Consider the following 26526-nt stretch of genomic DNA (forward strand, 5'->3'; position numbering starts at 1 on the left):
GAAGGAAAAGGAAAAGAGAAAAGATTCTTTTCCAGAACAACTTAGGCCACACTACCAACTAAATTCTTCATGGAAAATGTCAGAGTCAATTGCTGATAAGCGTGACTCAGCAGTGTGCCTTCCCTTTTGGAGCAGCAAAGACAAACCAAAGGAGTTGCATGTGCATCAGCAGCCCCCATATCCTAAGACCCTGGAGGACCAGTTACAGCAAAAACCTATCCAGTTCTTCTGGGGTCTCCCGTCTCTGCACAGCGAGTCCTTGCCCTCTGCTGTTCATGTCTTGGCTGACAGTTCCTCAGTCTTTATTTTCAATGGAAACTCGAATGCCTCCACAGGCCAAGAATCACCAGTGCTTCCCGATCCCCTGCCTCTGTCCTTGCCTGAGATTCAGCCTGAACCCTTGCCTCAAACCCTGCCTCAATCTCAGCCCCTACCTCTCACTCAGGTCCAGTCCCAGGCCGACCCTCAATCCCCACTCCCAGTCATACCATCTGATCCTCTACCCCAGATTACGATCTGTGGAGTAAGTTTCCACAGACCTCAGGAGGAGTCAGAGTCTCTCTCCTCATCTGAAATTCAACAGCTGGAATGGAACATTTTGCAGAAACAACAGGAAAATTTGTGGGGTTTACCCTCTGTGGTCCAAAGACCTCGAGAAGACTTTTGTCCATCAGCTCCTAACACTCCTCGCCACTGGGCCCCCCAGGCCCATGTTTCAATCTCCGTCCTTCCTGGGGAGTTTCCTCTCAGTGAGGAACTTCGGAAGAAACTAGAGCATCACCTTCGAAAGAGGTTCATCCAGCACGAGTGGGGCCTGCCCCACAGAATCTACAAGCCTGTGTCACTGAGATTGCCTCCAAATGGTTTTTCAGAGGCATCTGAGTCGGAGAGCAATAATGGAGCCTCACTGATCTCTGTGTTTAAGGGTCAGAGCAGCAAAAATGTAAATGTTGGATTGGGCCAAACTGGAAGCTTCCATGAGAGGAGCTCAGAAATGTTCCAGCTAGAGGAAGATGTGGGGAAAGATCTGGGACACAGCCTAGAGAATGGCCCAAAAGATCACCTGTTGAATGACCCAAAGAGCTCTTCAGGTAAGGATCTGGGGTATGACTCTGAGAAAGACCTAAACAGTCAGATGGTGAGTCTCTCAGAGAAAAATTCAAGGGTGTCAGCAAAGAGTCTAAGTCGGAGACAACTTGAAAATGTCCTAAAAGGACATTTGAGCAAGAAGTTGGAGGACATACATGAGGGTCGGCTCCCTGAGACTGTGCGTAATTCATGGCATGCTATCAAGCAAACATTGCTTCTTTCTGTGAAATCCCACACCCGAACAAAACAGAGAAGTTTGCCCTCATCAGTGGGTGAGGCCTACCCCCCTGAATACCTTCCAGGACCTGACTTTTGTTGATTCCAGTCCAAAACAGATGCCGGAAGCCCATATTAAAAGGTTTCATATGAGGATGTTGTGGGCCCTTCCCCGCAAGGTCCTTGAATCCATCCAGATCTTTAAATTGAAAGATGCCTCATGCCAGTCCTTGTCTCATGCCAACTTGCCCTCCTCAACCAATGTGATTTCTGAGGCAGACTCCAAATCTGGGAGCTTCAAGTCCTTGAGAGGAAGCTCTGCACCTCTCCATGGAGACAAAGTGGGAACAACAAATTCAGCCCCTGACCTGGATCGTTCTCTCCCTGCCACCTCGCCTGTGGGCAAAGGAGGACAGAGGGTCCTGAGACAACCACGCTCTGATGTCAACCGTGGGCTGGCAGAGGGTGTTCAGAGAATTAAGGATGCCAGACAGACTCGTCTGCCTGTCTCCCTCTGCATCACAGGGAAAGCAGGTCATAGACAGACTCAACTAGCCAACAGATATCCCCAAAAGCTGCTTGCAAAGCAAGCTGGGGCCAGATATGAGCCGAAGCATAAGAGTGTGCGTTCCAGTGATAAAGGAGAAATGCAACGGGGCAAAAAGGTGGAGAAGTCAGAACCTGTTTCAATGCCCAGATGGTCTAGGGAGGTATTCACGGCTGAGGAGCTTGATACTCTTCAATTAAAAACTAGTGACATGTTGGCAACTAGCAAGCCAGGGAGCTCCCAAATGATAAATGTGAATGAGAATAAAGTAGAAACTACCGTGACCACTGGAAGCCCCCCACCCAAATTACCAGTTCCCCAAGATCCTAAATCATTAGACCTTAAAGAACAACTGTTCAGTGAGTTGAACTTTAAACTGGAGAACAGGGAGCGTAGCCAGGCTCAAGGCCAACCCACTGACACATCCCTTGCTTCAGATAACTTGACTTACGAGGCCTCACTGACTCATGCCCAGGGCGTCTCAGGTGGGGACATGGGAGCTTCCCAGGTGCTGCATGTCCATTTGGAGGACAGAGGAATCAGGATGGAGCAGCAGCAGGAACCTTGGGTCCCTAAGCATGCCTTAAGGAGGTGCCAGGATAAGAATTTCCCACCAACTGCAAAGAGAGTGAGCCCTCTGGAGCCCAAGGCAGAAGAGCTTGATCGAGGGGATAAAGGGTTCGGGACATCCCAACTTAGGAGGAAGCGTTTCCCTACTCAGGAGATGGTACTAGAGAAGACACTTGCGAGCAAGTCTTCCCAGATCCTATCACAGAAGGGACAGCCTCTTCCTGAAGGCCATATCAGAAAAAGAATGAAGCACTTCTTGCAATGGCTTTTTTTCTGGGATAAAATACAAAAGGCAAGAAGATGCCCAGGAAAAGGGCAGCCCCATATCAACTGTGCAGAACAGAGGCCTAGTTAAAAGTAGAGCTGCCTTGACTGGGACAACTGAAGCTCAGAAAATCGCGACAGGCATCAGGAAGTTCCTAGATGAGAAACCGGGGTGTCAGTATGCAATGGATGTCACCTACTCTCAAGAGCCCCTTCCTTCCCCAGTGCAGTTTAGGAAAACTCAGCAAAAGGCGCAAGTGCAGGTCTGGACAGAGCCTGTCCAGGGGCATCCTTTCAACCACAGGGTTCCCTCCTGTAAACTGACAAATATCAAGTCCTGCCATCAAGAAGCTATCTTTGCTGGCCAGAGTTATCCTCCAAGTAGTACAAGACAGATCAGAGATAAGAAGAGACACCCCCAGAAAGTTGTGGCATTCAAGGACCAGCGACTGTGTCACAAACATCCCCCACCTGTGTCCCACAGGGAGCCTGTGCCCCATCCAAGCCCCACCCGCAGGCGTCAGGCTGGCCAGGCACCCACCACTGTGCTCAGCACTGCTGAAGGCCCTGTGTTCAGACATCTGTCTCTACTGTCTAGACAGAAAACACTTCCCCAGGATTTCCAGGGATGAAGACTTCCCATCCAGAAATAACTCCTTCCTTGTAGAGGTTATTGATTCTCCCCAACAAATATTTATCTAATAATAGTGTATCTTTTCTGTGTACTGTGTACTGTGTTGGGGGCATGGGTTTTGGGTAACTCAGGGCTTATGTGTAAGGGAAAGGATCGAGATAGTTCAGCTCTTACTGATTGTTTCCTTTTGCTTTGGCTAAAAGGTGACCAGTCCTCTGGAGTTCTTGCTGAGAAATAGATATTGTGCCTCTTCCACCCCCGCCACCCCCCCACCCCGCCCCAAAGCCCATTTCCTCCCTGATGCAATTTGAGGAGATGGGCTTTGTCTTCTGCCCCTTAGCTTAGCCTTAATGAAAATGTACAGCAGCCCACATCTACCCCCTCACTGAATGTTTTATATCCTGTAGAGAAGTAAGGGAGATAGTTGTTTTATACCTGAGAAGCGTTAAGTGCAGGTATACTTTCTGAAAATAATGCTGTAGAAGAAATAACAGCTTAATCATTATTTAGAACTCAGTGACCAGAGGCTCCTACAGGGGGCTGAACCCTGAATGGCACTATTTGGGCAGAGGTGTTGCTCTACTGGACCCTGGGCTACTTGCCGTAGGGTCCAGGAACAGCACAGCAGCTCCTTAAGAATCTGTTATGTGGGTCATGTTAATATATCGGGAGAACATACTTTAAACTTGATATGGAGGTTTCCTTACTAGAAAGGCACCCTGGGGAAGTGGTTCCCCTCCCGGGGTATTTTTTCAGGCTGCTCAGTTAATGACTGTTTTTTTTTTTTTTTGCAGAGGAAAAGCACCACTCAGCTGTCAGTGGTAGGAATGTTGACCAGGCAGCCACCTACCTCCCAGGGTAAAATACAGCTGAGAGTAAGCAAAAGATGTCTTAAAGTGAGTGGGAAAGTAAGAAAAAGTGAAGGGAAAGAATGTCCTTACTGGTGGAACAAAGTTCATGCCTCATCATTCCCATATTCTTACCCTGTCCTGCTCCCCCATTCCTCAATCTGATCCAAGCACCATGTCCTTGAGGCTGACCAGAGAACTGCATCTGTGTCTTTATATTTAAAGTGGGTGTTTTGTAGACAACATATAATTGGATCTTGCACTGACAGTCTGTCTTTTAATTGGTGAATTTAGAACACTTACATTTAGTGATTTTTTTATATAGTTGGATTAATATCTGTCATATCTGTAACTGTTTAGTATTTATGTGTATTCTTTTTTTCTTCTTTTTTTCTGCCTTTTCTGATTTTAAACAAGCACTTTATATGATTCCATTTCTCTCTTCTCTTAGCATGTCAAGTATTCTTCTTTAAAAAATATTTTCATGGTTGCCCATGAATTTGTAATATACATTTCCAACTAATCTAAGGCCACTTTTATATAGAACATTATACCACTTCATAGGTAGTGCAGGTTCCGTTATAACAGAGTTCCCAATTCCTCCCTCCTGTCCCTTGTAACACTGATGTCATTTATTTCACTTATCCATATACTATAATCACCCAATACACTATCATTAGTATTATTAGGTCAACTGAGAATAAGAAAAATAGAAGTTTTGAGTTCCGGCAGAGAGCGCGGTAAGAAGCGGATCGCGGCCTTCTAGCCCGGGGCCCTCCAGGCCCTCCGGCCTCTGGTCGGCAGGTGAACTGGGGGGCCCCCGGGACAAGCTCAGGCTGCGTCTTGCCGAGCCCCAGAGCCCTCGCCGCAGCCGCCCACTGACAGGACCCGAGCCTGGAAGCAGCAACGAACTGCTCCCCCACCCCCACCTCCGCGACCTAATGGCGGCGGCCCCTCGGAGCCCAGATCCCGCTCACCGCTGGTCTCTTGACCCCACGCTGCAGGGATTAGGCGACGCCCCCGGCAGGCCACCGAGGACGTGGCGCCTTTGGGCGTCGGGCGTGGCAAGGTGAGAAGAATGGCGGCCACTGGAACGCCGCGGAGGGCCGTTAGAGCCTCGAGGGCCCGGGAAGGGGGGTCTACGTGGGCGCCAGCTCAGCCACCCTTAGGCCTTGGAGCCCGCGCGGATCCGGGACCTGAGGTGACCTCTCTGCCCCAGTTGGACGAGACCTCACCTCGTCCGGACAACGACGGACAAAGGCCTTAACGGGCCCGGAAGGTGAGCGGAGCCCCGGTCGACGACGGGTGGAACGTTCGCGGGTCATCGGGCGGTTGGTCGTCGTTCTACCAAGACCTCGATGTCGGAAGATAGAAATGGTAGAATAACGTACCACATGCGGCCAATAGGAAGTGCCAGCCACCCTTTGGGAAGATTTACTGGCCGTTTATAGAAGGCCTGTGTATATAATATGAAAAAGCTGCTCTCAACTTTCCCCCCAACCTTTCGAAAGAAAACTTTTCGCTACATATAGGCCTAGATGTGAAGAGGTTGCCGACGTACGATTGAGTTAAAGTCACATGTCTTGTAAATGCCCATTTGTTTCTTTAAAAAAAACCGTAGAAAAGAAATGTCTTCTGGAAATGACTTTTCGAAATGGTGTTGTTTGACCACCTCTAGAGGCGACATCAGGAGCCACAGAGGTCCACGTTTGTTCAGTGGGTTAGAGGACATGGAATGCAAGATGTTGAGGAGGAAGAAAAGAAGGTTCTGTGCCAGACTGGTCACAGTTAGAAGACATTTGCATATTAGAATCATTGTTTTGTGTGTGCATTTGACTCCTTACTACTGTATATGTAGTTGACAATAAGTACTTTTTTGAAATATCTAGTCTTTCTAGATGTTCTAAAGTGCCTGATATATGTTCAAAGTAGAGGTAGTAAAGGGACATTTTGTAAATATCTTTTTGTTAAAATTCGTATGAAATGTTGTTTTGGGGGGGACGGGTGGCCAAGCCACCTTTTTTTTTTTTTTGCGGTACGCGGGCCTCTCACTGTTGTGGCCTATCCCGTTGCGGAGCACAGGCTCCGGATGCGCAGGCTCAGCGGCCATGGCTCACGGGCCCAGCTGCTCCGCAGCATGTGGGATCTTCCCAGACCGGGGCACGAACCCGCGTCCCCTGCATCGGCAGGCGGACTCTCAACCACTGCGCCACCAGGGAAGCCCAAGCCACCTTTTTGAACAGTAGGCAGTATGCACTGTGTTTGTTTGTGCACTGGTTCAAGGTCGGGGGGAGGAGAAGGAAGTGCAAAGAGCTCTGTGCCAGTGTGTTTATAGTGAGGCAAGATTAACCATTGTCTTTTTTTATGTTCCTGCATTTTGTTTCACTTTGCTGTGTATATAGTGTATATAATGGACAAATGAGTCCTAATTTACAACACCTAGTCTTTCTAGATGTTAAAGAGGTTGCCAGTGTATGACAAAAATAGAGGTAGTAAATAATACATTTTGTACATTTTGTGTTAAAATTTCTAGGAAAGATTGTCTTCTGAAAATTTGAGCATGATAGCCCTCTGGGTTGGTGGAGGGGGGAGAGAGAGAAGGGGGTTGGTCTTAGAATGGCTAGAATGCTGGTATTTTGAAGACACTCTCAGATTATAACTGTTACATGTGTGCAGTTCATTCAGTACTGCTCTGTATATAGTGGACAAATTAAGTCCTTATTTGAAACATCTAGTCCATCTAGATGTTTAGAAGAAGTGCCCAACGTATGTTAAATGTAGAGGTAGTAAAATATCACTTTGTAAATACCTTTTTGCTAAAATTCACAGGAAGTACTGTCTTTGGGAATGTTAAATGTTAAACCACCTCTCTGAGCAGTATACTATTGTCTATACTTGTTCAGTGGTTTGGAGGAGGGAAGGAAAGAATTGCAAAAGGTAATATGCTAGTGTGTTCATACCTGGACATTTTCAGACAAAACCATTTATTGTATGTTCATTTTGTTTTCCTGTGTATATAGTGTGTATAATGGACAAATTGAGTCCTAGTTTTGCAACATCTAGTCTCTAGATGTTAAAGGGGTTGCCAGTGTATGACAAAGTAGTAAAATTAGCACATTTTGTATACTTTATTGAAATTCATAGGAATGCTTGTCTTCTGTAAATGACTTTTGGATATGAATTTGTTCAACCACCTCTAAGCATTACACACGCACGTACTTGTCCACTGGATTGGCGGTGGAGAGAAGGAAGTGAGGGAGGAAATGGTTCAGGCCAAAATGGTCATATTTAGAAGATACCTCAGATTATAACCATTGTTACATGTGTGCAATTTTATTTAACAGTGCTGTGTACATAGTGGACAAGTAAGTTCTTATATGAAATATCTGTTCTTTCTAGATGTTTAGAAGTGCTTGATGTATTTAAAAGTAGTTTTAGTAGAATAATGCTTCTTGTAAATAGCTTTTAAAAACTGATGGGAAATACTGTCTTTGGAAATGGAATTGTTAAACCTCCTCTCTGAATGGTATACTCTGTGCTTGTTCATTGGGTTTAGGGAGGGGAGAGGGAAGATTGCAAAAGATGTTTTGCTAGCAGGTACTAGAACATTACAACTTATCCATTGCTTTATATGTTACATGCATTTTGTTTAACTTTACTGTATATATTTTGTATATACTGGACCAGTGGGTCCCAATTTTATAATATCTAGTCTCTAGATATTAAAGAGGTTGCCAATATATGACAAAAGTAGAGTTAGTAAACTAACACATTTTGTACACTTTGTGTTAAAATTCATGGAAAGGCCGTCTTCTGAAAAGGGCCTTTGGAAGTGAAATTGTAAATCACATCTAAGTGACACCTGTGCCTGTACTTGCCCAATGTTGGATGGATGGCAGAAAGGAGGTACTGGGAGAAACGAAGTGTTCTAGATTAGAATGTTCCTATGTAGAAGACACTTTCAGATCTAACCATTGTTACATGTGTGCAGTTTATTCAACACTACTGTGTATATAGTGGACAAACTTAAGTCCTTATTTGAAACATCTAGTCTTTCTAGATGTTTAGAAGTGCACAAAGTATGTTAAAAGTAGAGGTAGTGAAGTAACATGTTTTGTAGATATATCCTTTTGTTAAAATTCATATGAAATACTGTCTTTTAGAAATGGAGTGATCAAAATGATCAAACCACCTCTCTGAGCAGTACACATTATTTTATTTGTGCTGGTTCAGGGAGAAAGAAGAAAGTGTAAAGGGCTTTATACCAAGACTAACCATTGTCTGGTGTGTCTCTGCGTTTTGTTTTACTTGGCTGTGTACATAATGTACATAAGGGACAGAGGGTCCAAATTTACAACGTCTCATCTTCCCGGGTGTTAAAGAGGTTGCCAGCGTATGACAAAAATAGCTGATAACTACATTGTGTACTCTTTGTGTTAAAATTCATTGGAAAGACTTCTGAAAACAACTGGAGGAAGTAAAATTGTTAAATACCCCCTAAGCATTACAGATGCTTATTATTCTTGTCCACTGGGTTGACAGAGATGAGAAGGGGAAGCTTCTAGGCCAGAGTGTTCCTGTTTAGGAGACACTTTGTGACTATAGCCTTTGTGTGCAGTTTCTTCAGTGCTACTACATGTATACATAGTGGACAAACTTAAATCTGTATTTGAAACATCTAATCTTTCTAGACGTGTAAAAGTGCACAACATATGTTGAAAATAGCTAAAAGTAAGACCTTTTAAGTATTTTTTTTCTGTTAATTCATAGGAATGGTTGTATTGGGGGAGTGGAAATTGTTAAACTTGAGTCTTGGAGAGTAAGGTGACTATTCACTGGGTGGTGGGGAGGCGGGGAGCGGACAGGGAAGGAAGTACAGAGAAGGGATCTGTGCCCATGAGTCTTTAGACAAGTTCAGATTGTGTAACCATTGTTCTATTTGTGTGTTTTAGTTAATATTGCTGTGTATTAAAGAATAAGCAAGTCCTAATGCCCAAGGTATATTAAAAGTAGAGGTAGTAAGATAACCCCTTAATAAATGCCCTTTTGTTGGTTTTTAGGAAGGGCTGTGTCTTCTGGGAGCGTCTATGTTAATCCACCTCTTGGAGCTAGATATAGTCCTGTACTTAGTTGCTGATATGCTGGGGGAGGGGTAAGAGGAAGGGTGAAGGGAAGGGCTCTTAGCTAATATCTTCATATCTAGAAGACAGTTTTAGGTTATAACCATAGGTCTAAATGTGCATTTTTGTAAAGTACCAATGCTTATTATGGACAAGGTTCATTCATTATTTTGCAGCATCTAGGCTTTTTAGGAGTCCTGAGGTGACAATGTATGATAAAAAGCAGAGCTAGTGAATTAACCAATTTGTAAATATCTTTGTTATAATTGGTAAAAAAAAGTGGCATCTTGCACATGGAATTGTTAAACCATCTGAAAAATGTACACCAGGACTTGTTCATTAGGTTGGCAGCAGAGGGGCAGAAGGAAGTATAAAAGGGAGGGAAGTATGTGGATGTGTTCCTTTTTATATTTTGATGATAACCATTGATGTGTGTGCATCTCTTAGCTGTACTATAGGAATACATTGTTAAGTAATTCAGTGGAAACATACCTCCTTGCTAATACTTTAATAGTTTAGATCAGATAATGAATCCTCTTAAAAGCATTATACTTTGGGTACTGTGTTGCTTTATGTCTCATTTTTAATTGAACTTTAAGGGAATGTAGTATTTTAATCATAACTCTGCCAAAATCTTTATCTAGAGGCCTGTTGCGATTTTTGTCTTTTCTGAAGCTTTTGTCGCCAAGAAAGGATTACATTTTTTTTCCTTCCAGATTGAGTTGGTGTAGTGTATTTTTGGTTATCAAAATACTCATAGCTTTGGGACTTTGAAATGATAAATATTCATGATGTGTGAAAAAGCATGATACATAACTGTATGATCTTAATTACATAAAAATGGATGCTTACTTGTGTTTAAATACACAAACAAGACCTAGAAGGATGCATCAGATGGTAAACTGCTTGTGATGACGGATGACTTTGTTTTTTGCTTCTTGTGTTCTTTGGTTTCCTATTATGCACATGTTAACTTTTAAGAAATAAATGTTATTTTGAAAACCTTAAAAAAAAAGAAAAAGAAAAGTTTTGTTTTACCTTCATTTATTCCTTCTTTTCCCTTCCTTTATGTAGATCTGAGTTGTCCTTTTCCTTCTCCTTGAAGAACGTTTTTAACATTTATTCCAGGGCAAATCCGCTGCTGATGAGTATCTCAGCTTTTGTTTGAGAAAGTTTTTATTTCTCCTTCACTTTTGAAGGATAATTTCACTAGACACAAAGTTCTAGGGTGATTTTTTTTTCTTGCAACACTTTCAATATTTCACTCAATTCTCTTCTTGCTTGCATGGTTTGTGATAAGCCCATAATTCTTATCCTTATTCCTTTAGAGGTAGGATATTACTTTCTTCTGTATTCTTTCAAGATTTTATCTTTCAGCTTCCTACAGTTTTAATAAAATATGTCCAGGTATAGACATTCTTCGTATTTATATGCTTGGTGTTCTCTGAGCTCCCACAATCTATGGTTAATCCGTCATTAATTTTGGAAAATCCTGGGCTGTTATTTCTTCAAATATTTCTTATTCTCTCTTTCTTCTCCTTTTGGTATTTCAATTACATGCATATTACACATTTTGAAACTGTCTCACAGTTCTTGGATATTCTGAGTTAAAGTTTTTTTTAAAAATTCTTTTTCTCTTTGCATTTCAGTTTGCAAAGTTTCTACTGACATATTTTCAAACTCACTTACTCTTTCCCTGGCCATAGGCAATATACAGGTTCCGAAGCCTGGTGGGGACTCATGCCTCTGGAGGAATGAGTCCCCTCTGGTGAGAGGAGCCCTACTTTAGGGCCTGCCTAGTCTAACCCTTTTTACAGAGTGGAAAACCAGGGCCAGGCAACTTGTTAATGACTCACCCAGTCACTAACTGAAGTCCCTAAATAAGTGACCTTAACCCACTCTATCTTACACCAAGGTAGATCCCAGAGATCAGCGGGGACATTCCGGCCTCAGCCCAGCCCAGCCCTCTGGAGATGGCAGAACAAAGGGGAGGGGAGGAGAGGGAGGTTCTCTGACCCAACACGTGCCTCCCTTGCCTCACCGGACCCTATCCCATCCTGTCCTTACATAAAATGCTGATATTTTGTTCCTCATGGGTTTTTTGGTTTTAATTTTGAACTTTAAAAATACTGTTCACCTTGAGTGCTAAACTTTTTGACACCTCCTTTAAACTCTGTGCCAGAGGCAAAGGCCCCACTCACCTCACCCTAGGCCAGGCCCTGGACAGAAATCTGCAACTAGCCCAGCTGTGGAAGGGGTCAGGAGGGTGCTGCTTAAGGAGTGAAGAATCTGCCCTGCTTGCCAATAAAAAACAAAGGCTAATCCTGCACCTCGGAATCTAGGTTCTAACACAGGGAGCTTTATCTCTTAACTCCTACTTGTAAAGGACAGGCCTGGCTAATGAAATCAAGTGGGGGACCACTCCAACCTTGAAGACAGCTACCTTCTTTGTATTACAAGGTGGAGCTTAACTCTAAGTTCCTATACTCCAGCTGGTCAGTGCCATTCTGAGATACTGACTTAAAAAAAAAATCTCAAAATGAGAAACTGCAGACCGAAAACCCAATGGTTTAAAAACAGGAAGAAAGGTAAAAGGCACAAATTGTAAGAGTCACATCTAAGGAATTAACCCACAGGTGAATCCCTAACAGTTCCACCTTAACACTTTTAAAACACTACTAAAGAACAATTTCTTTCTAAAGAGAAACTTTAAAGCACACATCAAAACTGTGAAAGCAGTTTCACTCCAAAATTTATATGGTCTGAGACACTGTGCTTGCTGAACTATCACACAGAGTTTGGAAATGTTCAGCTCTCGTCTGGTTGTTTTTCTCTTTCTCCTCTCCTTCCCCACCCCACAATCAGGATTGCAGAATACTTTCCTTTCAGAGCTAGTCCTTTCATTTATTTTTAAATTCTTCCACCACCCGAGAGCCCTAAGCACTCACTGCCTGCCTTCAGAAGAACACAGACACAGAGAGGCAAAGTAAATGATCAAACTCACCGCATTGCTGGGGCTCAACCAGAGCCCCGATAACACATTTCAAATTTTCTTTGGTTCTTCGACCCATTTTAACCTGCGGACAGTACTGCTCAGTTGGTTACAACTTCCTACCTACCCACAGCTGTGGTCCCCACAGACCAGTCAGTAATGCTGATTTTCCTAATTTTTAGAACGTGAGGCTCACCCCAAGGTGTCTCACAAATGATGAAGCTGATCAAAACAGACAAACACTGAGAACACGCACGCAGTGGGGTAGACTTGGGTCGCTAAGCACAGGCCCAAGGGTGATTCCACCACTGGCCTCCTGCTCCAGTGGCAGTGGGGGAGGAGGGAGACAGGGAAGAAGCGCTGAATTGGGAACCAGGTGAGCCAAACTCAAGCTTCAACAGATGCTTGGCCCTGACAAGTCCCAGACTCTGAGCACGCACCCAAAGTTGCAGGCAGAGCAAAACACCTACCCAATCTAACACCTACCACCCAATCTACTTCACAGGATGAGGCAAATCGCTTTTGAAAACTAAGTGCTATACAAAGTTGCCACCAATGACAACTCATGGCACGGCTTCATCAGTGTGCTGAAAAGGTATACAAGTGGGATAAATCAGGCTTATATAAGTACTTACAGTGCATCTTATTCCCCAAAATATCAAAGGAGGTAATACCACTCCACATGACAGAAAAAAAACTTTCAATATCACACTGCCAAACACACTAGGCACAGCCCTCAAACGCAATTAGACTCATGTTAACCTGCTACTTTTTCATGTACCCTAACACTGGTGGTATCAGAATTGCTCCATCTTTCATGAAAAGTCTCCACCTCTCTGTATAGAGATATCTAGAGTTTACACGACCTACCTGAAAAGAGGACAGGCAGGAATCTATAAAAGGCTCAAAGGAAAAATATTTTTGTCTTCATGCTACAATTAAAGATTTAAATATCCATGACCATCCTGATTTCGTTGACTTTTCGGTAACCAGCCACAAATAGAAGCAGAGGAAGTGAGGGGAAGGCTTATCAGGAAGTGTTGACACAACATAAACACAGACTGCGGGCACCAAACCAAGTAAGGAAACCACAATTATACCATTCTTGATTTGGATGCACTTCCACTTTAAAACTTCCACACGGAGAAGTTGGTGGTGAGATTTGACACTGAAACCTCTCAAACTCACTCCTCCAACAAAGCCGCTGAAAGGTGGGGAGGAGAGCGGTCATCACACTGGAGACAAATCTTAACAACATTAAAGCTCTCTCCGCGGAAAGTTTCCCCATCACTGCATTTTTTCAGTAACAAAGATGTTGTCAGAAATGACAATTTTTTGTCCCCTGATGATGCCTTGCTAGCATTTGGTTATAAGCCATAAAGCAGGACTAATTTCAGCCTGTCAGGAGTCTCACTAATGCCCAGTTTCCCCCTAGAGAGAATTCCTGTCAAATCTAATGAGAGCTCCAAAGGCCCTCTCTACAATATAATGAGCACTTAGGCCATGCTGGTGATCAGGCGGCAAAAAGCATCAGTTTGAGCCTGGCTACACCCTGGGGGCCAGACGTCACCAGTTTTAGTAAGAATTATGATTACTAGCTGCACCAAATGCCTCCTCAGAACTTATTATTAATGTGTGACATTCAGAAGCATGTTTTTCAAATGTAAGGCCACTATAAACTGAATTACAATTACAGCACTGTTCTGCATACCACTCTAGTTAAGGGTCTGTCAGCATTTACAATATAAACTAAATTTCAGGGGGCTTAATATCCTACTATGAAGAACACAGCGTCTCTCAGCTTTTCACATCTTTCAAATTACTAAGCATATTATTAATGCACACTGGCTCATGGACAGACAATATATACCCACAAATGCCCGATGGAATACAGAAACTCATTAGAAAACTATTTCCACACCATGGGGTTCCTGACCCTCCTCGCCCCTTCTTCCTTCTTCCTATGCGATAAAGAAGAGGTCACTCCACCAAGCAACCTACAGGAACCCAGAAGAATTTCACACCTCCTGTAGCTCCCCCAATAAATCCAGCACCAGCACACATCACATAGAGGTGGCATTCCCTTGTATGGAGTCGGTGAGGTTATTAAATCCTTTGAGTTCATGAGTTTAAGAGAAAGCTCAATCTCCTCTTACCCTTCCAGAATATTTGTTGGGGGAAAAAATGTGCCTTTAGGGTGACTTAAAAAAAAAAAAGTGGCACGTTAGAACTCCTTGACCAAGTCTATTTGCGTAATTAATTTAAATCATCATATATCTTCTAGCTTAATTACTATCAACAAGTTACAATTGCCTCAATCAGGCACTAGCCATTTAAGCACACAGAAACAAAGGCACAAACCCAACATAAACTAGGCTACCAACTTCGCAAATCAGAATAAAATCAGCACTTTTAAAGGCCCAATTACATTGTTAATGAAAGGCCCTAAACTTAACTATCTCCTTCCAAACAGATAACTGAGAACAGATCTAAGGTACATGACGATAAATTAACATTATGAAATCTATGATGAATTAAAAATCAAAGAGCGCAGAGTTACAAAAGCAGAATTCAACTCTGAAACACACTTGCTTAATGAAAGTCTTTGAATATAAGGGAGATCTGAAGGCTGAACTAATCAATTTCTCCACCGTGCCCCCCGCCGGTCAGCCATGCTCTTTAATTTAATGAAACAAGGGTTTGAGATGAAATAGCACATATACATCAAGTAAGAATTGTATTGTTGCACTTTGAAATGTGTCCAACTGTGCAACTTCATCTGATGATAATTTTTTAAGAGGCAATCGATTTCTAGAAGACTTACTGTACCAGAGTCTTGATGAAAAAGTGAATGTCAGCATATCTCCAAAATACTTACACCCTGCCATTAATGCTTTCTTTGGCAGACAATGACTACTCAATCGAGGGTCCTTTGGGCTGAGCAATCATTTAGCTTTTCTTCTCTTATGAGATCCTTAGTGCCTTGTTCCCGCTCAATATTCTTTTTATACACCATTATAGTAGCCATAAGTGTGAATTTTATGGGAACTTGCAAACTCGTAGTCATAGCTCTCGAGCTTTCCAGTCAGTAATCTTTTCATGCTTTTAAAACCACTAGGACTGAAGCAACGCCCAACATATGCTGTGGTCATAAAAGGATGCTTTTTTCACCTCCAAACCTGCATCAACTGAGACATTTTTCAAAAAGAGGTTTGCTAATAAGCCACTGATCCTGAGTGTCACTTTCTGTAGCCCCAAAGCATAGGGAGAACTCCATAGTTAGTCATATTCCTTGTTTAACCCGAATAAGGACACTCCCGAATACCCTTCTTTCCCACAGAGATTCACATTTCTTTCCAAATCAGCATAAAAACATTAGCTATTATGAACTTCAGAACTCTACAGGATACCCAGATCTTTCAAGAGGAAAATAAAGGTATCCAGGCAGAAAAGTCAAGTCAGAGCCTCAATTCCTACCTGCCTATAAACAGGCTAGTTTACACTTCCAAAGTACCTCTCACCCAGTAACTTAAACATTCTATAATTGTCAAGAAGCAGCTCCTGCTGCAGAATACTGCCACCAATTTGCAGGAAGGGAAACCAAGGCTGAAAAATGCCATACAAATCCCCCCCCTACTCCTGAGGACAAAGCCAGTATAATAAAATCATGACTTACTTCTCATTTCGAGATTTTGCTAAAGCTTACCTGTTTATGCATTTCTATGTTTAATCCATATGACATTTCATAATACTGTAAAAAGAAAAAAGAACCAAGTATTTCATTAACTCACATTTTGTAATGCCGAGAACCCATATTTGTTAATATTACGTGAAAAGGAAAAAAAGCCTAATCTTTGATACCTACCATCACATAGTGCCTCTGCATTTCTGTCTTTTCACTTGCCAGTTTCTCACATTCCAATTTAAGGCTACGAAAACAAAACAGGCAACTTAATGTAAACATTATGTCACTTGTTTTAACATCTGCCTCACATATTTGCACTTCAAGTAAAAACACAGACCAATTTGGAAAAACCATAAACTATCTAGGTAAACACCCAAAAGCTTTGTCCTTGCATTTAATAGGGAAAAAAGGAATACGATGAACAGTACAAGGTATCCACTCAGCAACTATTCTTTTCCTTCTTGGTACAGACCTGGTCTCATGCCAAGAATGAAAAAAATCTTTCAAAACCTCTGATCTACTCAGAAGACTGATTTCTCCTCCTGGTCATCTGTTCACTCGTACTTGCTTCCCTGCATCAGAGTTTGCTTCCCTGGACTTCACCAAAACCTGGCCTTTGCACAACCTTCAGTCTCAGGCATAGGCCATCTCTGCCAACTCAAATAGTCTCTAGGTTTGAAAACTGTACCTGTAAAGTTACTTCTACAATTGTTGGTCCCTTTTAAAACCTTTGTTTTTTAATTCCCTGCCGAAACGTGTTACATAGCTTCTGCAATTAAGTAGGTTGAAGTCTTCCCTGCTTGGTAAACATAGAGTAGGCAGGTATGCTTCAAGCTCTAGAGATTATCTTCAAGTAGACAAAAGGCCAATAATCACAAAGCCTCTGCAAAATAAGAAAATTCACACCCAAGCATCTGTGTTTTTCAAGTGTGACAAAAATAAAAACTGTCATTACACAGTTATTTCTTCACTCTAATCAGCTAAAACTTAATAGAAGCGGGAAGAAACTAACATTTCTAGCAAGTCCACTATGGACAGGGTGCTTTACAAATAATTTACATTTATAAATTTTCTGAAGCAGCTCTCATTAGATGAAGACGCTAAAGCTGAGATGGCTATAAATGTGACTCCAAGCCCTGTCCTACCCAAACCAATCCAGAATGAAGCCAAAGCAGGTGGGCTTCCCTCTACACACATCCACCCCACCGCCCCCCTCACCACCGCTAATGATGGGCACAGCTGAAAGCATCTACCCTCCATAATGGACTTTGCCTCAAAGAACTCAATTCTAGTATGGCCAACAGTGATTTCAACACCCGCTTTGCCTCCCTGAACCTGTACTCCTGAGCTGGGGCATCGACTGAACCAAGGTTTCAGCTCAGCCTGTTGCAAAATAAATAAATGAAGTGCAAATATTGACAGTTCTCATGCAACTCCTAAATACACGAAAAAAAGGCTCCCTGGAACAGCAACAAACGGGCAAAAGGGAAACAATGGGAGGAGGTGGAGACAAGAGGAGAGGCGGCCCGGGAAGAGCCGGGAAAGGGGGTAACGTGAATGACAGGTCTTAACTGCGACTCCACATGCCACCGCCTGGACGCAAGTACTAAGTACAGCCGCCGCCGCCACCAGGGGCACGGAGCTGCCGGGGCGACCGCTCACCGGGCGCGGCCGGACACGCACCTGTGATACTGCGCCTGCAGGAACTGAAATTCCTCTTTAATCCGGTCCAGGGACTCCGGGATAGTGAACTTGAAGGGCTGGCCTGCAGCCTGGTGCGGCGTCTAGGGACGACCAGCGAGGGGGACCGAGGGACGGATATGAGGGCGGTTGGATAGAGAAGTAAGTCAGAGAACAAAAGAGTGGGTGGGACATAAACAAAAAATAAAGTTAGAAGTGGCGGAAAACAGAGCCCCAAACTCGAGTTTGCGCTTCACTTTGGGGAGAGGAAAGGTAGACCCTCCCAGATCCGAAGCTTCTAAAGAGGCTTGGAGCCTCTTCCAGCCTCCAGGGCGGGTCCCGGTAAGCGCGCCCGGGTCACCTGGCTGAAGGGACAGGAGCTTCCCGGCGGCGGCCGCCGGGGAGCACCTGGCCAGATTGTCGTCGACACCGCCGCCCTCTGCCTCACCGGGGCGATAATGACCCCGGGCACCAGAGGAGAAAACCCCCTTACGCTCCTCGTTTCCAGTGTCGCTGGGGCCACCTCCAGGCGCGCCGGAACGGGGGCCGCATTGACATGTAAATAGGCGAGACGAGAAACAAAGGGGGGCCGCCCTACTCGTCTCGGGGAAGGGAGAGGATGTGGCCGCAGTAGAAACCCCAGTCTCCCCGAGCGCCCCGCCCGCCCAGTCTAGACGTCAAGTAGGAGGGAGCCCAGAGCAAAGGGGGGAAATTGAGTTTCAGTCCACTCCCCACCACAGGAGGGGAGGGCCCGGGACCTCCCAAGCCTAGCACCCCTGGAGGCCAGGGTCTCCGCCAGAATGCAGCAGCCACCCACCTCCTCACCCACAGCAATAGCGCCCACCCCCCACCCCGCCACTACCCTGCTCCCTACTCAACCACCCGACCGCGCCTCACCGGGTGCCGGCTCTGCGGGAACATCGCTCTGGCGGCGGCCGCGGCTCTGCTCCTGGGCAACTCAATTCTCTGCTCAATTTCCAACTTTAATCTCGCCGAGGAAAATTAAGCCGGGAAGCCAGGCAAAAGCGGGTAGCGCGCTGGCCACGCACGCAGGCGCGCTCGGCGGGGCGCACAGGCCACTCGGCGCCGGGCCGCTCCTGCTCCCGCCGGTGCGGGCTCCCGCGCTCAGGGCCACATCACGGGGCAACACGGGCCCGGCTGCGCCAAAAACCTGCGGGGCGCCGCCGTCACTCGGGAAGAGGGCGCGGGGGCTACGCTCCAATCCGCGGCCCTCGGCCTCCCGTGCTGGGAGGTGGGGGCGCGGTGACTCCCGCCGCGCTCCCCTCGGCGATCCGCGTGCGCCGCACCCGTCCCGGGCAAACAAATCCAGGCGGGCTGCCCTCCTTTGCTATTCTCCGGGTCCGCCTATTTTCCGGGTTTTCCCCGCGGCGCTGGCCGCCGGCGAGTTGCAGGTGGCGCGGCGCTCCGGGCTAACCCCACCCAAACAAACGTGACGGTGTACAGGCCTGACCCCCGCGGGTCCAGGCAGCGCCCACAACCAGGCACCCGCGGGCTCCCTGGAGGCGGCGGGGTGCGAGGTCCCGGCCGCAGCAGAGGCTCCGCGCCCGGCGCTCCGCAGCCTTAACCCGAGCCGAGGAGCGCGGGATGACGATGAGGCGGAGAAAGTGAGGAGGGCGCGCCGGGAGGCAGCTTGGCACGCCCAGTGCGGCCGGCTCTCGGTGTTCTCCGCGGTTAAACAAACCCTCCTAACCCTCCTGGGCTACTCCGCGGAGGGCAGTCCCGCAACCGCTCGCTGCTCCTCGAGCCCTGGGCGCATCCGGGCGCCGCGGCCCGCGCGCACTCGTCCTGCACGGCCGGCGCGACCGCTCCGGACCTTTCCTCCGAGCCTCTCTATAGACCCCCTTTCTTTCCTTCTCTTCGTCCGCCTCTCCGCAAAGGGCGCTCCAGCTCGCTGCAAAGTTCTCTCACGACGCGGGGAACGACATCCGAGATGGTGGGGAAAAGCCCAAGAGTGCTCTCCACCGCTCGGCCTCCCTCCCCGGCGGGCAAACTCCGCGGGCGAGTCCGGAGTATTTGCGGCGGAGGTTAAGTCGCCGAGGGACACCGGAGGTCCGGGTTGGTGGCGCGGGTCCCGCCCGGCCGTGCCAAGGTGGGGGTGGAACAGTCGGCTGCCTCGGGGACGCAGGGCACAGGGTACCCGCCGCCGCCGCCGCCGCCCCTGCAGCCGCCGCCGCCGCCCGCGCCTCTCGCGCCGGTTACATTAACACGCGGTTTCACTCTCTGGAGCTAACCAGCGCCGGCCCCACCCAGCCCCGCGCGGGCGGGGGGCGCGAGCGCTGAGCCGGCGGGGGACGTGGGCCCGCTCGGGTCGGGGGGAGCGGGAAGGCCCGCGTCAGCCAATCGCGTGCGCCGCGCCCAACGTGGGGTGCTGACGCAACGTCTCCTCAGAGCCTATGGCAGCGCGGCACCGAACGGACTGTCTCCCCCTCCCCCCCTCCTCTCCCACCCCGCTCGCTTCCATCTCCGCCATCTCCCCCGTCTCCCCTCCCATCCACCCCCACCCCTCCTCCACCAGCCGCGTCCTCCCGGGCTCGGTGAGGAACTGTTCCTGGAGGAGCCGCGGGACGCCGAAACCAGCCAATGGGAAGCGGCGAGACGCGGAGATCGGCACTGTAGATGGGAAGGTCAGTGAGAAGGAGAGTGGCGGGGCTGGGCTGTCAGTCAAAGTAACGTGGGGCAGCCGAGGGAGCGCGCGGGAGCGCGCGAGCGGGAGGGACCCGCGACTGTGCATCCGCGGAACCTGGGGGCTCGAGTGTGCAAAACTCCTGCCACTTGTTCACTTTCCCTTTAACGAAAATCCTCAGATCTCAGTGAAAGTAACTCAGAGACTAACCGCGGAGTTTCTAATGAGGGAGAATGGGTGCTTTTTGCTGGTTCGAGCCCAACGCCTCTTTCGAAGCTGGCCCCTTGTTTGATGCTACTCTTGAAAGTGAGGTCACATTCAAAAATTTCTCTGAGGATTGTTTTTCCTTGAGCTGCCTTTTCTCGGACTCACGAGGAGTGGACTGTGCACTTCGTGGAAAATGCATAAATGAGCAACTTATTGGCTGGCGTACGTACACCAGCGGCTTAAGACTAGGCTTCTGATGCCCACGCCCCCTTTTGCACCCAAAGTGGTAGGAATTGGTTTTTATTGGAGTATTTCAAACCACTTTGCAAAAAGATTGGCCTGACTTGGTTTGGCGGGAAGGATACCCGCGGTGCTGCCAGGGTAAGGCACACGCGTCCCAGTCACAGATGCGTTGTTTTGCCCGCGGCGCGAAATCTCGGGTCCTTCTCTTGATAGTCCTGATTTCGTTGTGTTGGGAAGTAGAGGGCTGCTGAGAGTTTTAGGGGCCTCTCAGCAACATGACCACGAGTCTGTTTCCAATTACTAGAAACAAAGGGAGACAATGGGATAAACAACACTGAGACCTGAAAAACCTGTCCTGCCCACCCCATCCCCATAGTTCGGGTGGTACACCCCCCCCCGCCCCCGGCAGAAATGTGTAAGGAGCTAAATGGGAAGCGTTGGGTAAAGGACGTGGAAAAAATTCTGATGAGGTGGAACTTGACTTTAAAAAGGATTTTAAATAAACAGGGCATACTGCGTCGATCTCCAGTTTTGTCTGTTTTTCTAAGTACATCCCACAGAAAACCTTCAATATTGCCGCATTTATACTTGAGTTTAAAGAGCAGTTCAGTTGAGCTATTTCCACATGATTGGTACGTGAATAATGCTGTTTTAGCCAGATGGTGGTGAATTCTTCTATGAGAAAGACACATCTTTGGCAAGCATTCATCTTATGTTGGAACATACTTAAGTTTTTGGTGTTAATGGCCTCCGTGTTACCATTATTTTACTTTCAAGAGAGTTACGGAAACGCATTTATTTAAACAGAAATACAATTTATTCAAAGATTTGCTTTTACAGAGATCTTTTTCTTGAAATATTAAAAGAATCATTTTAGATAATACATTTCACTGATGGAGTTCTTAAATATGTATGATATTGATTTGCCTATAATTGGATCAATCCCAAATATCAATATAAATGGAAAATTAGAGGAGTGATTTTAGCCAGTCTGTACAACACCATAGTAATTCTCAAACAAGTTCAGCATTGTGGCTCACTAAGTGGGGTAAGGGAGGGGTTCTATTATTCATTTTGCTGACATGAGAAATGAACAGGAAGAAAGCACTGCCCCTTTTCTTGGTTAAACTTGGTGATGACGAGAACAGGCTTGCTCCACATACAGAACTTTCTGAGTACTGCCATGGGCAACTAAGCTTTGCCCATTGGCAACCTGTGTGCCTTGAAATCATGTAGTGAATGGGCCACCTATACTAGTTTGTGGTTGGTTCATCCCATAATCACCTCCAGGATTGTATAGAAAGTGCTTAGATGCCACAAATATGCCTGTGAATGCTGGGACAACTAGGACAACTGAGACTTTTCTCTGGCTTACCCAAGCTTTACTTTGATTTACTGGCACACGCTGGTACTTAACTTTAAGTAGAGAAGTTAGAACAGGAACAAAACTGTTGCTACTTCTTTTTCTCTCCCCTCCCCATCCCCTTCAAAATCAGTTCTAACACATTGTTTTTAAATGTTCTCTAATATAACTGTTCACAGCAAACATGTCTACTCACCATATTTCCTAGTTTGCCAAGGGTAAAAATTGGAAATTCTCTTTTAACTAGTGCTTCTTTACCAGTAGAGTTTGAATCCCCAGGCCTTCTGATTTCCTTATGATGTAGTATCTGGAGAAAAGAAAGAGTACTGATTTGAAAACTGGAAGGCCTTTAATTGTTTGCATGAAGATGGTCGGGTTTTGATGGCTTCTTTCTCTTACAGCACATCCTCCTTAAGACAGAAGGCTGGGCCCTTTTTCAAGGTCATGTTTTCTATGTGATTGTCATGCTGTAATAATTATACTACAAAACTCTCATCAAACTGCATTACAAATGATGCTGTTTAAACAATCAAGTAGCTTTAATCTTATGTTTTAAATAAATAATATATGTGCAGATTGCCTACAGCCTTTTTAAAGGAAAATAGTCCTACTCACGAAATCTATAATTTTGGTCTGCTGTTTAAAGTCTGTTAACCACAATCTTCTTTACCTTTAACATATTCATATGTTGATGATGTTTTTTACATGAAATAATATTAAATACCCCTTGTCCATAGGAAATTGTCTCTGAAAAAAGTTCCCTCTTTATCCTCTGCAAGAGAAACAAAAAGATTGCCAGATTATTTATTTTATCATTGATGCATATATGAGTATATTTCCATTCATTTGTTGCTGAGTTATCAAATTTTCAACTCACCAATAGTATAAGTGATTACAAAAACTAGGTCCTATCTATAGTATAGGTGCTAGACACAATGGGAAAAATTATGAATGCTGATCATAGAAATTATTCATCTTTTAAATCTATTACTGTATTATTTGAAATAAATAATAATTATGCACATTTATAAAAGATCACTTTTGTTATTTTCTCTTCCTTTCAGCTGTTATACATTTCCTCATTTGACTTGTTTTTTTTTTAACTGGAAGTGTTCTTAAACCTAAGAATGTAGGGTCCAGAAGAAATCTTCCGAGCATTGCTTTAAAAAGCTTTTTTCCCCTCACCACTTTACCAAAGAAAAGGGCAGGATGGGCATGGTGGGTGGAGGGGAGAAAGCAGAGAAGAAAGAAAAAAAAAGTCAGTAGCAGATCCATGCAGCAGTAAAACCTCAAATAAAATCACATCCAAAGAATCTCTTGTGGTTTCACACAATATGGTCAAATTAGAGATTGCAGGAAACCAACTAAATTAAACTGGGAGCATTTGAAGAGAAACGAGCAGACTTTATGAAAATGACACATTGACTGACCAGTATGCTTTTTTTAATCAACAATTTCTTTGTTAAGACGCAGATCAAAGGAACCTGCATATGTTTTCATTTTGTTCTAACTAGAAAATTACATCCAGATGTTTAATAGGCATTTGGTTGGTTTTTCAGCATTGATTAGATATGTTGGTTCTGTTTGCTTACAAGTATAGCCGGATCATTAGCTAATGCAAAGAAATGTTTGCTGTGAGTTGCTAATTAGGGCTTTTGGAAACCCTCCATGCTCAAGAACAATTTGTACAGTGGCCAGAGAACTTGTGGGACTTGGGGAAGTTGTTTTCCTTTCTCTGTCAGGGTGGGGAGAAGCAGACAGCCCAGTTCCCTAATCTCTTTTTGCCTAGGGGGATTGCGATGCTATCCCCAAGGACTGGAGTGCAAATAAATTAGGAAGAGACCACACAGGCATTCCCAAACCCAGAGATAAATGTGCTCTTTCTGGAACCACCACCATGCTGTCTTTGGGGGTTGGGGGAGCGAACATCTAAAACGCTGAACGTTAACATGTCGAAGATGCTTGGTGCTAATGTTATCAAATACACAGCCTTTTAAAGTATACTTTAGAGACAGATGGGAAAGCCCTTTATGATAAATGAGTGTACTTGAATTCATTACTGTAGTACTTATAATTGAAAATGTCTCCTTCGCAATTTCAGTACTTTTACAGGGTACAAGAGACCAAGCTTTGGAAGGGGGAGGCTGAGGCTCGCGAAAGGAGTGAGGGCGTGTAATTTGGGAGAGGAGGATGAGACTGGGAGGAAATGCAGTGTTTACTTTCACAGCCCACCCATTTGTTTACCTTGTTGAAGCCCCAAAACTTGTCAGAGATCAGCTGTTCACACGGTGTTCAAATAAACTGAGAATTTGAGGCACCAGGCGGATAAACTTCTTAGCTGGCCAGTCATGTTTTTAAAAACACTTGGCCTGCGGAAGAACACCACCTCAGCCGGGGTGAATTTTGTTTATGTAGGTCTGAACTTCTAGAGAGGTGTAGGTCCAAAATAGTCTGTGTTTAGAAGTCATCCTAGAGGTGCAGATACAAATGTTCCTCTACATCTCACCGGCCCTTCCAGGCCTGCTTACCTCTCTTGCCCATGTATGGCACACGTGTTAATTTGTTAATGTGGACTGGTAAAAGTTGGGATAATACACTTTTTTTTTTAATCCTTTCGGTTTAGCAATAAGCTCAACAGAAGCTGAAGGGCATTTGGTAGACAAAAGAACAAGTAGTTAAAGGAAGCACCTTTGATGGCTCCTTCCTACATATTCGCATAATGGAGCAAACCCTGGCCACTTAATACCCTCTGCAATTATCCACCTTGCTGCAGGCCTTGGACTTGCTAGGAAACCAACCTTAAACAGGGGCACCTTTCCTCTGGCCTTAAAAGCCTTTGCTTTTGGCAGTATTATTTAAATAACTTTTCTTCCTGAAGCTAGCAATTTCTCTGAAGGGTTAAAGCTGAGTTCAGCTAATCTCTGCATCGCTTGGTGCTCCTCACAGTTGAAGGCAGGTGAACTCTGGAGAGGAGAAAGGGGCTAGAAAGCAAGTGAATATTCCAGATACCTCCATGGCTTCTAGAATGCTAAGTCTAGACCTAGATGAACAAGTCAAGTGACATAATTACAGAATGTTGGAACATTTCACAAGACAACTGGCCTGGGCTCTTTAAAATGTCAGCGTCGTGAGAGGGAGAAAAAAAAATTGGAGAAGGACTGTTCCCTAAAAACAAAGACATATGATGAAAATGCAATATCTGAATCTTTATTGGCTCCTGGTTCAAAAACCCCCAGCAACTATAAAAGATGTTCTTGGGCAGTTTTAACGTGAACTGGATATTAGGTACTATGGAATTATGGCTAATTTTTTTTTTTAATGTGAGAATTGTGGTCGTGTCACAGAATGTTCTGAGAGGATGCATGGTGATACATGCAACATCAAATGATGTCTGCAACTGCAGGAAAAAAGTGTGGAAAAAGAGAAAGCAAGTCTGACAAAAAGTCGACAGTTATAGAATTTAGGGATAGAATCTGCAGCTATTCTTTTTTTTTTTTTTTTTTGCGGTAAGTGGGCCTCTCACTGTTGTGGCCTCTCCCATTGCGGAGCGCAGGCTTTTCAACTTTTCTGTATGTTTGAAATGTTTCATGATAAAAAGTGGAAAGCCATTTTAGGTTCATTGTCTACATCTTTTTCTTCATATGTTAATGAAAATTCCCTTCGTAGTTGAAAGACTGGCTTATGGGCTTCCCTGGTGGCGCAGTGGTTAAGAATCCGCCTGCCAATGCAGGCGACATGGCTTCAAGCCCCTGTCCGGGAAGATCCCACATGCCGCAGAGCAACTAAGCCAGTGCGCCACAGCTACTGAGCCTGCGCTCTAGAGCCCACGAGCCACAACTACTGAGCGCGCACGCCTAGAGCCCGTGCTCTGCAACAAGAGAAGCCACCGTGGTGAGAAGCCCGCGCATCACAACGAAGAGTAACCCCTGCTTACCGCAAGTAGAGAAAGCCCGCGCACAGCAACAAAGACCCAACACAGCCAAAAATAAATAAATAAATAAGATTGGATTATGATGTTTCTACTTTTAAAGAGTACGAAAAAATTGGCAGTCGTTTTCTTTTTTTCCCCAGATCATGTTAAAGATATTGTACTAACACCCAAAGTATTACCTGGTATTTTTCTCTGGATCTTTTAGTTCTTGTATTATGTATGATATTTTATTTTTGTTTGTTTTTTCTGCAGTCTCAAATGTCCCTTAGTTATCAATTAACATACAATGGAAATCTTTAAATAAATTAGGACATTACATTAGCAATCCTCTAATGCATCGTTTTGTGGGCCATCAAGCTCTGAATCACCAGAAAATCTACCATAAAATAAAAAAACTGCTTACATATTAAGAATAAGGTAGTAGCAAATAAATCTTATTTCAGTTTCTTAATTCCCATTATAAATAGTTGTTCTCCTGACCTTTTCATCACTT

The 26526-nt window shown here is 45.0% G+C and overlaps 3 protein-coding genes across 12 annotated transcripts in view; 2 read left to right on the plus strand and 1 right to left on the minus strand.

The window, feature by feature from the left end:
- Positions 1–19074, minus strand: part of LOC308611014 (transducin-like enhancer protein 1) — a 74029-nt gene extending 54955 nt beyond the window's left edge. For 2 of the 8 annotated variants that reach the window (XR_014014747.1, XR_014014748.1), the window contains exons 1-4: positions 18543–19068; positions 17649–17749; positions 16146–16209; positions 15987–16031 (exon numbers count right to left, since the gene is read on the minus strand). Coding sequence is in view for 5 of the 8 variants with exons in the window: in XM_081259966.1 (XP_081116092.1) it covers positions 15987–16031; positions 16146–16209; positions 17649–17749; positions 18543–18566 (234 nt within the window). In the remaining 3 variants the exon portion in view is untranslated. Of the gene's footprint in view, positions 1–15986; positions 16032–16145; positions 16210–17648; positions 17750–18542 lie in introns of all 8 variants that reach the window. The other 6 variants (XR_014014746.1, XM_081259966.1, XM_081259967.1 and 3 more) reach the window with 6 other exon arrangements.
- Positions 4–3519, plus strand: LOC308611010 (spermatogenesis-associated protein 31D1-like). The gene is given in 3 exon segments (XM_081259961.1): positions 4–1372; positions 1374–2690; positions 2692–3519. Coding segments are annotated over 3 exon segments (3240 nt in total). The 5' UTR covers positions 4–76; the 3' UTR covers positions 3319–3519.
- A 1122-nt stretch (positions 19075–20196) lies between the features above and the next one.
- LOC308611012 (UDP-N-acetylglucosamine--peptide N-acetylglucosaminyltransferase 110 kDa subunit-like) overlaps positions 20197–26526 on the plus strand; it is a 98371-nt gene continuing 92041 nt past the window's right edge. For all 3 annotated transcript variants that reach the window (XR_014014744.1, XM_081259962.1, XM_081259963.1), the window contains exon 1: positions 20197–20290. The gene's annotated coding sequence lies outside the window, so the exon portion shown is untranslated. The remainder of the gene's footprint in view (positions 20291–26526) is intronic.

This window comes from Mesoplodon bidens, assembly GCF_964165515.1.
Source record: "Mesoplodon bidens genome assembly, contig: HAP1_SCAFFOLD_49, whole genome shotgun sequence".
Classification (NCBI taxonomy): domain Eukaryota; kingdom Metazoa; phylum Chordata; class Mammalia; order Artiodactyla; family Ziphiidae; genus Mesoplodon; species Mesoplodon bidens.